General features: G+C 38.5%; 1 protein-coding gene across 4 annotated transcripts in view; it reads left to right on the forward strand.

The window, feature by feature from the left end:
- Window positions 1-1,319: 1,319 nt before the first annotated feature.
- Window positions 1,320-14,626, forward strand: part of TRIP11 (thyroid hormone receptor interactor 11) — a 65,402-nt gene continuing 52,095 nt past the window's right edge. The window contains exons 1-3 of one of the 4 annotated variants that reach the window (XR_005837648.1): window positions 1,320-2,051; window positions 6,210-6,271; window positions 11,961-12,071. Coding sequence is in view for 2 of the 4 variants with exons in the window: in XM_008698523.2 (XP_008696745.2) it covers window positions 1,913-2,051; window positions 6,210-6,271; window positions 11,961-12,071 (312 nt within the window). In the remaining 2 variants the exon portion in view is untranslated. The remainder of the gene's footprint in view (window positions 2,052-6,209; window positions 6,272-11,960; window positions 12,072-14,626) is intronic. The other 3 variants (XM_040641518.1, XM_008698523.2, XM_040641519.1) reach the window with 3 other exon arrangements.

Here is a 14,626-nt window from a genome sequence, read left to right on the forward strand (position 1 = left end):
TTAAATAGAACTCACCAGGTACCAGGCACTCTTCCAAGCACTTAAAAATACTATCCTATTTAATCCTAATGACCCCACCCAGTAGACACTATTATCATTTTCCATTTTACAAAAGAGAAACTGATGCACAGGGAGGCTAAGTAACCACCCAAGGTCATGCAGCTAATAAGTAACAGCTCCAGGCAGTCAGGCCCTGGAGTCCGCACATCTAACCCTTAGGCATTGATGTCTTACAAATAAAACAATAAACACTTTCAGAATGGGACACAATTTTCTTTTAAAAGCATTCAGATTCCAGGAAGAACTACTATTGTCTTGTGCCATCAGATTCTAAATAGTGGAGGCATTCCCAATGTTCGAGTCACAAATAATGTAATCTTGCTCACCCCAACTGTAAATAAAATCAAAGAGAAAAATGCTAGTATACTTAGTGCTATGCTTAAAAGGACTGCAGACTTACTCTTTTTTAAAAGCAAAAAACGTATTTCATGGAGCACTGGGTGTTATACACAAACAATGAATAATGGAACACTACATCAAAAGCTAATGATGTACTTTATGGTGACTAACATATCATAAAAAAAAAAAGTGGTAGTCTCTCTGGCCAGGTAAGGTGCGCCCCCGTCCCATTGCGGCAAGTATTTGTAAGTCACGTGACCTTTCTTTTTCTAGGGAGTAAATCAAGCAAGGCAAGACACACTGCTGCGTGCACCCACTCGTGTAACAGGACTGTGAGAGGGGTAGGCACTTGCACAGTTAAGGCCACCACCACCATAGGAGAGTTTCTGTTAAAACAGCATTTCTTCATATTAAGTCGTCCTGCTGTCCTTTAATGAGTTTTGTTTTGTTTAAGGTGATCTGTATTTTAACTTCATAGGTTATACGGGCTTCATGAACAAAGCTCTTGGTATATTAAAGGCAGGGTTTCAACTATGAGTTGTAAAGCTACCAGGGAAAATGCCTGCTATAGAAAGTAACAACGTGTGCTTCCTGCCTGGACACGAGTTTGCAGCCCATCCTTTCTATCTGTGTATCCTGAGTTCCTATCATCGTGTCGGGCACAGAGTAGCCCGAGGCTGTTGCAGAATCAACACAGTAACTGTGGTAAGTAAAACCGCTTGCTACGCAGTGCAGCGACCCCGCCAAGTGCCCTCGCACCGCTGCCTTAGTGTAGTCAGAATTAAACACTCAGGTTTCACCGACACCGTGAGGGTTCAGGGGCTTCCCGGGCAACGCCGGCTTCCAAGGCACCCACTGACGAACGGCTCTGCCTGAAGCGCAGGTGCAGCGGGCGGGTACCGCCGCGTCACCCTTAGCTCTTGAAACCACTCCCCCAGCGGCCAAAGCCGGCGCGCTACGTGGAGGCTGACCTTGCCCTGCGCGCCAGAAGTATGCGGCCCCCGCCGGCCTCTCCCGGTCCTCCGCGATCCCACGCTCCCTTGCGCCAAGGACACGTCCGGCAGCTCCGCAGAGCCCTTCTACGCCAGCGCGGCGCCTCTCTATGATCCGTTGCCGCGTTCAGAGTGGGTGTCATGGCGGCCGGCGTCGAGTTGGCAGGAGTTGCCCTCGGAACTGAGGAAAGTCACTAAAGCAGAGGAAGAAGTGGCCCAACCCGGACGTTGGGAAGTCGTGGGAATGAGCAGAGGCCTCGCGGGGTTGACAGTGGCACTGGAGGCGGGCCCCTGGTAACGTCCCAGGTCAGGCCTCTGCGTTTCTAGGCAGAGTCCGGCAGTTGGTGGGAGCCCCCCGAAGCCGGCGTTGCCTAGGAACCCCTCATTGTGTTATCGAATCCTCAGTGTTTTGATTTGGACTGGCCCCGTGAAGGCGGCGGTTCGAGGACGTTTGGCGGGATCGTCCGACGACGCTGGACGCTTTTCTCGGAGCAGACCAGGTCGTTCTCTAAGCCGCAGCGATGTCGTCCTGGCTTGGGGGCCTCGGCTCCGGCTTGGGCCAGTCGCTGGGTCAAGTCGGAGGCAGCCTGGCTTCCCTCACTGACCAGATTTCAAACTTTACAAAGGATATGCTGATGGAGGGCACGGAGGAAGTAGAAGGTAACAGCTGGAGCGATGGGAGGGAGGGCTTTTCTGGGACCCTGGGAGCGCCCGTTTGGTTCCCACTTCCATCCGTCGGGAGTGGCACTCCTCCCTTTTTCCTTTACACTTCTTTTGCCTCTTCTTAACAGATTTTCTCTGATGAAAGACACTGGGGTCCGGGGAAGAGTTCTGGTTCTTCTCCCATTGAATACTGTGGGTATCTCAGAGCAGACTGAAACTGCTCCTACATCGAGTAGTTTATTTTTGTTTGGTTCTTCCACGCCCACCGCTTACTTTGCCTTTAACTTGGGGGCGGATCTGATTTTGATCCTTTTCCTTTATACTGAGGCAATTAAAAAGTATCTGTACAAGATACATAGTCGCTTTTTTCCTTCGAGTTCTGTAACAATTGAAGCAACTCATTACAATATTTAGGGAATCTTAAGTCCTGACGAATATATTGTTAAACATGGCTATAAGTTTTTCCTATTATATTTTTGCTTATTCTGGTGACACGTTACAACGTTCCAGCTGAAATGTATTTTTGTGCCTAATTGCCCATTCCACCCATTTTTCGACAGTAAAACAAGGAAGATACGCTACCAAACCTTAGCAACTTTCACTCATTTTTGAAGTCCTTGTTTTGTTTAACTAATGGACAGTGACCCAGAGTTACATAGTAATCGATGGTTATGTTAACATTTTGATTTCTTGATATTTCTTTCCACAAGTAGTATTTAGATCTAAAGAGTGCTTTAATTTCAATGGAAGTCTGCCTCCACGGAGGTGATGCTGGTCTTTTGGATGAGAGCACTTCCTTGGATAATTTTATTTCTTATAAATTAATTAGCATTCTGGTTTAATTTTTTTATCCTGATATAATTGAAACTTCCATTTTATTGGGTTGAAGTAGAGAAAGGTACTTTGAGAAAAAAAGTATTTTTAGAATTTATGTCTTTTTAGAAAGGAGAAGCATTGGAGAGCTGCTGAAATCCATTTTACTGCTTGGAGTACACCTTGGGTGGGAGTTGCATCAGGTGGGACAGGTTGGGGATGAGAGTGAAAGAGATTCTCCCTCCCTGTGTTGGGGAAAGGGTGTTGTGACCTTGAGATTTAGAACAGAAGAGAGCTGGATGACATGGGAAATGACTAGTCTCTCCTTGTATCCTAGTTAGGGGAAAACAGTTGACTATTCCTAGAAAATATGCATCCCCCCCAACCTGACTGTTCTATAGGCTTAAGGTGGAATGCTTTTGTTCTTCCTACCAAATGTACTCCTGTAATCTCATTCTTAATGGTTTCATCATCTGCCCAGTCTCCTAAACTAGAAATCTTTGTCACCTTTGTTTTGCCTCCTTCTTTTCCATTTCCTGTTTCCAATTGGTTTCCAATTCCAAATCTTGTTTATCCTGTGCAGAATTGTTTCTTATATTCGTCCGTTCCATTTTTACCCGTTTTCTTTAGTTCAGACCCCTCTTCTCTCTCCCATGCACTTTCTCCTTCCCATCCTGTCACGCATTTCTCTGTACTCCACTTCCATTTTCTGTGTTGTGCCAGTTTTCTAAAACATAGGTGCTTTAAAATCTTTTAGCTCTATTCCTTACAGGATAAAATCCAAACCTCTTAATTTTGGGAGACCAGAAACCTATCCTGTCTGAGATCAACCTCCTTTTTCTAGTCTTACCTCTTATTCCCGCCCCTTCTCTAAATTGCCATACATAAGCATGTTTACACACGTTTGCACTTGCACCCACAGCTCTTGCCACATGGAACTTTGTGAAGTACCTACACAACTCCAAGCCTCTGCATGGAAAGCCTTTCCTTTTTTACCTCCTCCTCTACCCTTCTTTGCTTGGAAAACATTTTTTTCCTGTATGACCTTCCTCACGTGCCAGGTACTTGGCGAAACCACTCTCAGTCCGTGGCAGGCTGAGTTAATTGCATGTGATCTTGTGGAGCTCTCCTTGAGCGCACTTACCATGTTGATGCCCAGGGTAGGGATTATATTTGTTTTATCCTTATGTTACCAGTATTTGGCACTTTCCTTGGTACATAGTAGATGCTCAGTTAAAAAAAAATTGCTGAGAATTAAAAATCTGCAAAGTTGCTTAGTGCTTTTATTATTTCCCTTTCTATTAAAATAGAACTTGCTTAACACCTAATTTATTGACTTTGTAAATCATTTAAAGGGTCAGAGTACAGTTCATTTATTCATTTAACAAGTATTTATTGAGCATCTATCCCGTGCCGGCAGTGAACAAGATAACAGTTCCAAAATAGCACTCTTGGTACAGCTTGAAGATTATCCATATTTGCAATATCAGAAAGTTGCTCTTGTACCAAAAACTGTGCTGATTTATTCAGGGTTAGGAACTGGGCTTTTCAGTTAGACATAGGTTGAGATCCCACTTCCATGCATTATAGGTTGTGGGTGTTTGGCAAATTCTTAAGTACTTGACCTCTATAAAGCAGTTTCCTTATCTGTTAAATAGATATAATCATACCTGTCATGGGGTTGGAAGGATTAAATGAAATCATAAGTATAAAATGCCTAGCAGGTAAGCATTAATAAAGAGTAGCTGTTGTTTCTGTTTTCCCTCAGCAAGGAAGAATTTTTTGGTCTGCTTAACATCTCCCTGTTATTCTTAAAAAGACAAGGGTGTTTTTTTTTTGGAGGGAGGTAAGAGAGGAGGGCTGCATAAACCTATTTTTATCCCTCTTTGAAACAATTTCTGCTTCTAACAATGACCCTCCTAAACAGACTAGATTATAATTTGTTCTTTTCTGAGTAGCAATTAGACTATCCTGTCAGAGTTTCAAGCAAGATGTATAAACAACCACAGAAGCAACCGCACCTGGTGATTTTCAAAACAAGAAAAGTGGGTTTGTCACTATTCTTTATTGGATGTCACTTGTATTTTCTTTTGATTTAAACTGTAAATCAGAGAAGTTCTTTCTTTTTTTTTCCTTAGAGTAGTTCTTTGGTATTAAAATGCTGTGACTAATGAAAAATACTAGCACCTAGAAAAAAATCTTATCTGATGATGATCTTTTTTTTTTTTTTAAAGATTTTATTTATTTATTTGACAGAGAGAGACAGTGAGAGAGGGAACACTAGCAAGGGGAGTGTGAGAGGGAGAAGCATGCTTCCCGCTGAGCAGGGAGCTGAACTTGGGGCTCGATCCCAGAACGCTGGGATCATGACCTGAGCCGAAGGTAGATACTTAACAGCTGAGCCACCCAGGCGCCCCGGATGATGATGTTCTGGTAGCATCAACAGAGCTGAGTTCTGGCCCTGTTTTTTGTTTTTTTAAATTTTTAAAAATTATTATTTTTTTAAGTAAACTCTGCACCCAACATAGGGCTTGAACTCACGACCCCAAGATCAAGAGTCGCACACTCCACCGGCTGAGCCAGCCAGGCGCTCCGTTTCTGACTCTCCTTCTAAATGAAAGTGTACAAGAGCAGACTGAGCTCATTCCCATTTTAGATAGACAGTGCCCACATTACTTGACGTAAATGTTCTTTTAGTGCATTTTCATTCTTTATTTAGGGGTCATTATTATTTGATAGTATTGGGAGCAGAAGTTAGAAATTAAGGCCTAAACCCCAGTTGTATAAGTTTCATCTGAAATTAAACTAAGCCCACAGAGAGAGATTTAATTTGTACAACTCAATTTTCCACAATAAAATTTTAATGAACACGTCCAAGGCGGAAATGTAGATGTCCTACCTAGGTACAGAAGATAGGCAAAAAGAATGCCTTACGTGACGATGAAGCACATATGTGGCAATAGGAAATTGTGATAAAAATCAAGTGGCATATGTCTTCTGAGTTTGTTCTCACATCAGCATACCATTCTGTTGAAAGCTCAGTGAAATATATGTACTTTAAAATACCTGTTTAGGGGCGCCTGGGTGGCACAGCAGTTAAGCGTCTGCCTTCGGCTCAGGGCGTGATCCTGGCGTTATGGGATCGAGCCCCACATCAGGCTCTTCCACTATGAGCCTGCTTCTTCCTCTCCCACTCCCCCTGCTTGTGTTCCCTCTCTCGCTGGCTGTCTATCTCTGTCGAATAAATAAAAATAAAATCTTTAAAAAAATAAAATAAAATAAAATACCTGTTTATTCACATGGTATTGATTATACATTCAGTATATGCTGTTTCTTTCGTAGCAGAATTACCTAATTCTAGAAGAAAGGAAATTGAAGCCATTCATACAATCTTGAGATCAGAGGTAAGGAAAATTAAAGACTGTTACTGAACTTAGATTTTTTTCTTTTTTGAAGGCATGACAGTAACTTATACTGTTTTTCAGTTCTCTCTTTTTACTGCACTGCTTAACACTTTTATCTTTTCCCCTTTATCCCAGTTCTTTTTCAGTGTTATCGTCATCTTTTAGATGAAGAATATATTTACATGTTACTCCACTTTGCTGTTTAATATTCCCGTCTCTGCTTTTATATGCTGGAAGTCGGCAAATGGCCTAGTGTAGAAATACTAGTGGCAACAATTTATCAAGGAATTACCATGTTCTGACAGTGTGCTCAATTGTAGTGGCACTTTTATTGAAGTATAATATGAAGAATACAGTTGTTTAATCTAGACCTTTTTAATCTGCTAACAAAAAAGTGTGATATTTGTACACAAAGAAATTAAGAGTTATAGGTATAACTAATTTTACCATTTTTCCCCCATTGTTAGTCAGTGCCTCTTGGTGACTACCTCTGGACATTGTTCTTAATGGGGATGAGGAGAACTTGGGAAGGGTTCAAAGGAAAGCCATAAAGAAAATGAAATGATTTAAAATGGGATCTGTTGTCGAGTACTAATGACACTCAACTATTTAGCCTTTGGATAAGAACAGTGAGGAAACACTTAATATTTCATTAAGAGATATTTTTAAAAGACTGTGGTAAGCATGTTTTCCTCTCTGCTAAGCCCATAAACAGAGAAAATGGAATTTAAAATATCAGAAAATATTTACTGACAAGCATTATTGAACTCTGGCCCAGATTACCAAGGTGGCTGTAGAGGGACCTCTCAAGAGGGACTGTCGTGGTATTCTGTCTCAATTCCAGATGGCAGTTTGGTGACAGCTGAGATGTTAAGTATAATTGCCTAATAAGTTGATGCTTCAGTGACAGATGAACTTAATAACTTCTTTCTTTGTGCGGCTGTGATAGAAAATTTTTCCACTAATCCCTAAAGAAATCCTTGAGAAGGCACTCATTAATTAGTGCAGGCCAACCCAGAAAAATTAAATGGCAGAGATGTGTGTAGTGGCATTAATTTAGGTAAATTCGCCAGTGTCCATTTGGGGGAAAAAAGTAAATAGGGTGAACCTGCTTAGTGAATGTCTGCTCTCTATTGAGCTCGAGAAGGGAGAGAGAACTCTTCTGTCCCTCTATTGATCTCACTTCTAATCTCTCATGGGATTAAGGCAAGCATGATTCTAGTGTTTAGAAATATTTTTGGTATTATGCATCCCCAAATGAAAAGCTGCCTTCCTCATTTGATGCTTATTCACAGTAGCTTGAGCTACTCACGTGCTAGAGGAAAAGAGACTGTTGGATTTCCCAAGGACTTTGTTTTCTTTTCTTTTTTTTTAAAGATTTTATTTATTTGATAGAGAGCGAGACAGCCAGTGAGAGAGGGAACACAAGCAGGGGGAGTGGGAGAGGAAGAAGCAGGCTCCCAGCGGAGGAGCCTGATGCGGGGCTTGATCCCAGGACTCTGGGATCATGCCCTGAGCCGAAGGCAGACGCCCAACGACTGAGCCACCCAGGCGCCCCAACCAAGGACTTTGTTTTCTAAGGTGACTTTGATTCTTGCTGTGTGTCAGCACAAAACACTTCATACCCTCACCCCTCCATGACTATGTAATAAGGGAATAAGGTGAAGCTATGATTGAAGCCACCAGGAAACTAAAAAATATGAAATTCTACTTAGAAAGTCTTAGAATTTATTTATTTATCTATTTTCTCTATTTTAGAGAGAGAAAGAGCAAGAGTGGAGGAGGTGGGGCAGAAGGAGAGGGAGAGAGAATCTCAAATAGGCTCTGAGCTGTGGAGCTCAATCCCTCGACCCTGAGATCATGACCTGAGCCAAAACCAAGAGTCAGATGCTTAACCAACTGAGCCACCCAGGCAGCCCTATTTAGAAAGTTTTAGTATAGACAGAGGGCATTATGTTTTCCAGAGGAAATTAGATTTGCTTACAGACATTAATATTTGAAGCTGACTGAGTTATTAGGTTTCTTCAATTTAACCCTCTGTGCAAGAAAAAGTCTCATCACATTTACCATCTGGATCCAATGAACTCTTTAATGTTTTATATTAAATCATTTTGTAAGTAATTTACAAAAGTAGGAATAAAGTGATCCTGAAAAACTTTATTAGAGATTTTAGTAACTTATTTATGGCAAGTCTGTATTTGTATTCCATATATCTCTGGTTTTGAAAACATATATACTCAAAATAGACATGTTCTTTGAATGCAGTTAACTGCTTTTTAACTCTTATGCGTGAACTGAAATGCATGTTATTTTGTAAATACTGATTCCAGATTTCAGTTACATCTCTACTAGGTTTCAGCTGATCATGATTTCTGGTTCTTCTTGTGTCATTAAAAACCAATATTTTTGAAAACTTTAATGGCTCATTATTTTGTTGGAGAGACGATGACTGTCAAATTTGCTCCGTAATTACAAAGCCAATTTGTAAATATCAATTAGATTTATAAATACCAATTAGATATATAAATACCAGTTAGAATGATCAGTCCACTGAATTTTTTTCACTTTATGTCATCTTTTTCTTCCCAGTCACCTTTGTATACACACCTGCCTACAGCATTTGTCCACATATGAACTATATCAAGTAAATGTTGGTGTACAAATATCATTTATAGTGAACGAATACCGTCACGTAGCCATTTAGTAAGGTGGGATGGCTCAGATCCTTGTCACAAAATATTGTGAGGTAAAATCTTTTCCTGTTGAATGACTAACTTGATGAGAACACCGTATTTCTTTTTTGTTCTTAGAAATATATTGTTCACTCATCAATTTTGGAATTTGAGAAAATTCCTCTAGGATATTGTTATTTGAAGACTTGGCTGGAATTTTTCCTCTACAACCAGCTCACCCCAACCATCAGACTCTGGAATGCTGTGTTCTGTCTCTTCACATTTGTCTTCTACGTTGTCTTAATAATTGTGAAATGTTTTCCTCTGTTGGTTTTCTTTTCTTTGTGGAAACAAAAATTCTGAATTTTCAGATGTGTTCGGTGAAAGCAAAAACCAACAGAACCAAAAAGACACTACAAAGTGGGTGTCTCTAGCTTTTTCCTTTTTAAAAGGTGGTACAGTACTTTGGGCACTGCAGTCAGAAAACTGGTTATTTCACTATTGGGTCATTCTTTTGGGTGATTCTGTCAGTCTTTTTTTTCTTATTATTTAAGACTTTTTTTTAAACTTACTTGAGAATAATCGGTGAATAATGATAAAATAATTTTTAGGATGATAAAATATCAAAATGTTTCAAAGACAGAAAAAACAAGGTCATTATAATCTTGTGAATATTCTTAGATTTATAAAGGGCTCAATGTCCTTTTATGGTAATTGCAAGATAGAATGAGTTTTATTTTACTTTATTATATTATTTATTTTGAAGATTTTTATTTTATATTTGCTCCCAGCGTGGGGCTCGAACCCACAACTTCGAGATCAAGAGTTGCATGCTCCACAAACTGAGCTAGCCAGGCGCTCCAAGTTTTATTTTATTTAAAAAATAGGTAATTTGGGGCACCTGGGTGGCACAGCGGTTAAGCGTCTGCCTTCGGCTCAGGGTGTGATCCCGGTGTTGTGGGATTGAGCCCCACATCAGGCTCCTCTGCTGGGAGCCTGCTTCTTCCTCTCCCATTCCCCCTGCTTGTGTTCCCTCTCTCGCTGGCTGTCTCTCTCTCTGTCAAATAAATAAATAAAATCTTTAAAAAAAAAAGTAATTTTTCTCTGTTTGTTGGAGGACGTCTAAGAATAAGTCTCAAGTATCTGTCCTTACAGATAGTTAGGACTGCTCAGAAAAGAAATTCAGTAAGTAAAGTTGGTTCCAGGAGACCTTGATGGCATAATAGGGGTTGAGCAGGATGGAATAATTTAAGGATATGAGAATCTCATGGATTTCAAGGGCAGAAACTGTAACCAGATTTTAGAAAGGGGAGGCAAGCAGAACTTCAGACCACCAGGGATTTGCCTCTCATTTTTACTTTCTCTGTTCTTTATGTGTGTTTATTCACTTTTCTATCACATCAGACAAGCCCTCCTGGTTCCATAGTCCATGTAATAGAAAATGTGGCCACTGACAAGTGATGTTATAGATCAGCCACATGAAGAGAATCTGTCCTTCATGTACTTTGTCAACCTTTGTGACTCTCAGATGGCTAGGGAGGTGAGGGCAGACAAGCAGTTAGGTATTGGCCACATCGGAAGTTTTCAAGTTCTAGTTATTAAACAGAGTTCAACAAATAGCCTTAGTTATTTTTATCTGGAAAAGCCTAGAGTGGACTTCTATGACTGGGTTTTGACTTCATTATATTGTGTTGCTTCAGTTACATTTGGTGTTTTTCATGTTAAAAGTTCACAGAAAGCCATGCAAAAGCCACCAATAGGATAGAAGGTAATTAGTTGTGTGGGCCTGTGTCTTATTCCTTTTTCTTCAAATAACCAAAATCTGTATTAGATTTCTGGAGACAGACTCCCAAACTAGGGTTTATGTTTATTCCTTTGATTTTTTTCTCTGTGTGTTCATATACTCTCCCTGGATCATAATTTTCACGTCTGTTGATGTAAGAAATTCCTAGACTCTAAGAAAAAAGGTGATATTCTCAAAGTGAAAAAGTCTTCACCTTCTAGCAGGAACTTTTTTCCCCACCACATGTGTCACCTTTCTCTCAGTTTTCATTGTTAAACTGTGTTTATAGATATATTAGTAGGATTCTTAGTAAATTATCTGTAATAATTTGTAAATTCTTTTGCAAAAAGCTTTAGTGCCCAGTTATCTTGCTCCATAATGTCCTTATTCACTTAAGCTTAAGGAATGATAATAGGTTAAGGTAATTTAATATTTGAGTACATAGAATTTAAGTAAATTTGTTTAAGATTTAGTTGAGAGAGTCGCATGCGCACTAGCATGAGTGGGGGAGAGGCAGAGGGAGAGAACCTTTCAAGCAGACTCCCTGCTGAGCCAAAACCAAGTTGGACGATTAACTGAGCCACCCAGGTGCCCCAAAATTTAAGTAAAATTGTAAACATATATTCCAAAATCTTAAAAGACTATGATACCTAGATTCATTGAATTAGAGTATTTTGTGTACTTCTAACTAGTTTTTGAACTGAACTCTAGTATGGTTTTCAGATTGGAGTTCTCAGAGTTGCCTCAGGAGCCTGGCAGTTAGGCAGACAGGTTAATATGAAGCTTTGGCCTCCTGTCTGTACTTCAGTGAGAAGTCTTTTTAAAAAAATTTCTTTTAGAAACTTGTGTTTGGGAAGAAAACAAAAGTTGAAACAGTGATCTAGTTTATTCATTAATCAGACACATATTGCCTATTATATGCTAGACTCTGGATATGCAGAGATGGGGGAATCATTGATCATTGGCTTTTCTTAGCAGAAATCAAACTGAACAAGATTTTTTTTGTAAACTTTGGTTCAGAATTTTGCATAGTCTCTATAAACATGCTTTTTGCACTTGTAGCTTTAATTAAAACTGTATTTCAAAGGCTGGAATTCTGAGAACTTCTATATTTTATATCTTTTTCTGTATAAAGCGATACGTTTTTCATGATGTCATGCACATAACTGTTACTAACGTTTTACTTTTATTTTTTTTATTTTATTGTTGAAAATGCTTTTTTCTTTGTTTCTAGAATGAGAGACTCAAAAAACTTTGTACTGATTTAGAAGAGAAGCATGAAGCATCAGAGCTTCAAATAAAGCAGCAATCTACAAGTTATCGAAATCAACTACAACAAAAGGAGGTAAAAGTTACTACAGTTACTTCATATTTATTTTCTTGTAATGTTTTTAGGAAGGTTTTTAAGATTTATAAATCAAGCTATAACAGATCCATAAAAATATTGAAAGGATGGTGAGGTTAGTAATTCCCAACTCAGTTTAATACCACTATTTTACCAACAACTCTAAGCTTTTCTGTTGAATTTATATTTTATAAGCTAACCTTTACTTCCTACTTTCCAAAAGAGAAAAACTCTTTCAATAAAGTACCTTTAAGCATCTGTTGCTTATAATTTCTGATTTTATGAAACCTAATTTTTCCTCTGTTTACTTAAAATTGTGAATCAGTGTGATCATTGCTAATGACATTTCATTTATAAAAATGATTTTGACTACCAGTGTTCGTATATTACTGAATTGGCATTTATTTGACTTTCCTTGGAAAAACAGAATACTAAGCATATTAAGTTGACTTACATTGTTGTATAAATATTTTTTCCCTTTAATTTGTTAGAAATGTTGGAATTGGCTTATTTTTTCTTTGCCATGCTGGTAATATATATTATATAATCTAAATAGCTTTATAATGAGTCCTTAAAATATAGACTATGTCTCTATTTCATTTTGTTATTGAATTATCTTCAGTGTTTAGTACATAAATGGAATTGAGTAAAAACTTCTATTGAATTGAGCTATTTCTTATTTTATTATCCAGATCATTTCGGTTTTCTTTACAGTTTGTTGATTAAATATTCATTTCTACCATAACTTCATATATGAGTTTTTTTTTTTTAAGATTTATTTATTTTTATCACTTCTTGGCCTTTTGGCTAAGATCAAGTGTAAAGATGTATTTATTTTAGAGAGAGGGAGAGAGAGAAAGCGAGCGTGTGTGTGGGGGGGGCAGATGGAGAGGAAGAGACAGAATCTCAAGAAGACTCCACATTGAGCATGGAGCCTGGCTGTGCTTGAACTCACAACCCTGAAATCATGACCTGAACCGAAACCAGAAGTCGGATGCTCAACCGACTGAGCCACCCAGGCATCCCCATATATGAGTTTTTAAAATTTAGATGCATCGATTTTTAGTTCTTTCAGTAACAGATGAAAAATAAAAGCAAGCCACATTAAAGAGAAATATATTTAAAGAAGAGCTTAAATTTCCAATCTGTTAGGAATTGATTTCATAAAATACAATAAAAATAAATTACTACAAAAATAAAATGAATATAAAAAAAGAAAATTACAAGTTCAAGTTAAAGCTTAAAGCCCACTTTTTAAAAAGATTTGACAGATTATAAAATTGCTCTGTCAAATTGTTTTAAAAGACCTTAAGCCTTACTCTTTAAACTTCTGGACTTGTCATGGACTGGTAGTAAACATTTATGCATTCAGTCCACAGACGACACTTTGATCCCCACTGACTTACAGTAATATTACAGTAGTGCAGTAGTTCCCACCCAGGGGTTTACAGGTGAATCATCTGTGATATTTTAAAAAAATACACACATTTACATCCTCTAAGAGTTCTGATTTTGGTGTACTGGGAAGGGGCCCTGGTATTGGTATTTTTCAGTAACTCCATAGGTGATTCTGATGCTTACATCCTAATTCAAAACACTGCTGTGGAAAATTTGGAATTCTGTTTTCTACATGACTATTGATATTAGAGGGCAAATTAATCATTTTAGTTTGGAGATGCCTCTTTGTTATTAGCTTGCATTTTTTAAACTCAATAACTTTACATAAATACCAGTTTTATAGTGAGAACTTTCTTTGTATTAAAGCTACGCTTGAAAAGAATTTTGGATTTCAGTATTTTTACTAGAATGAAAGATAATACATGAATATACTTAAGATCTGCTGTTTTCTGCCCTCATTATGATGTTCATATTCCCCAGGGATGCTATTTACCTCAGGTCATTTATGGGCAAATGAATGAAATGTGTGCGTTACTATACTCTTTTTTTTTAGAGAAGGGGTTCTGGTACGAGAAACCTGTTTGTTATGACACTTGACATAATTATGTTTGGTTTTTGTTTGTCTAATTGCTGGGCTTTACATGTATAGAAATATTGTTACTGTTCGGCTAACTCCCAGTATCATATTCTTCGTTGTGGCAGGGTGTCTTCTGGGGTAGGTATTTTACAGAAAGCTTATCTCAATTCTCCCTAGCTTACTCACTTTTATATTTTGAGTAATCTCTCACTGAGAATGGATATGGGATTATGGTAAATCCGTACGTTCGTAATTTCTTTTGGACAATGAGTTGGTATTGCTAGCCCTTCCTTAGTCAAAACTGCACTGAGGGCTTCAGAATTTTTATACTACTCTTTTCCTGTATAAAGTCAAATTTTCACTGGCTCCTTTTTGCCAGGGCTAAAGCCAAGGCCTCTTTCATTATATGATTTCTTTCTAAGACTCAAAGGCTAATAATAACCACAGGCTCACTGTTATCTAAGAATGGATTAATAAAGCATTCTTCCAGCTGTTGTACAGACCAATACAAAGTTACTCCTGATTCATCGTGCATTTTATTTATTTATTTATCTATCTATCTATTTATTTATTTATTTTT

Source organism: Ursus maritimus, unplaced genomic scaffold, assembly GCF_017311325.1.
Source record: "Ursus maritimus isolate PB19 unplaced genomic scaffold, ASM1731132v1 scaffold_25, whole genome shotgun sequence".
Classification (NCBI taxonomy): Eukaryota; Metazoa; Chordata; class Mammalia; order Carnivora; family Ursidae; genus Ursus; species Ursus maritimus.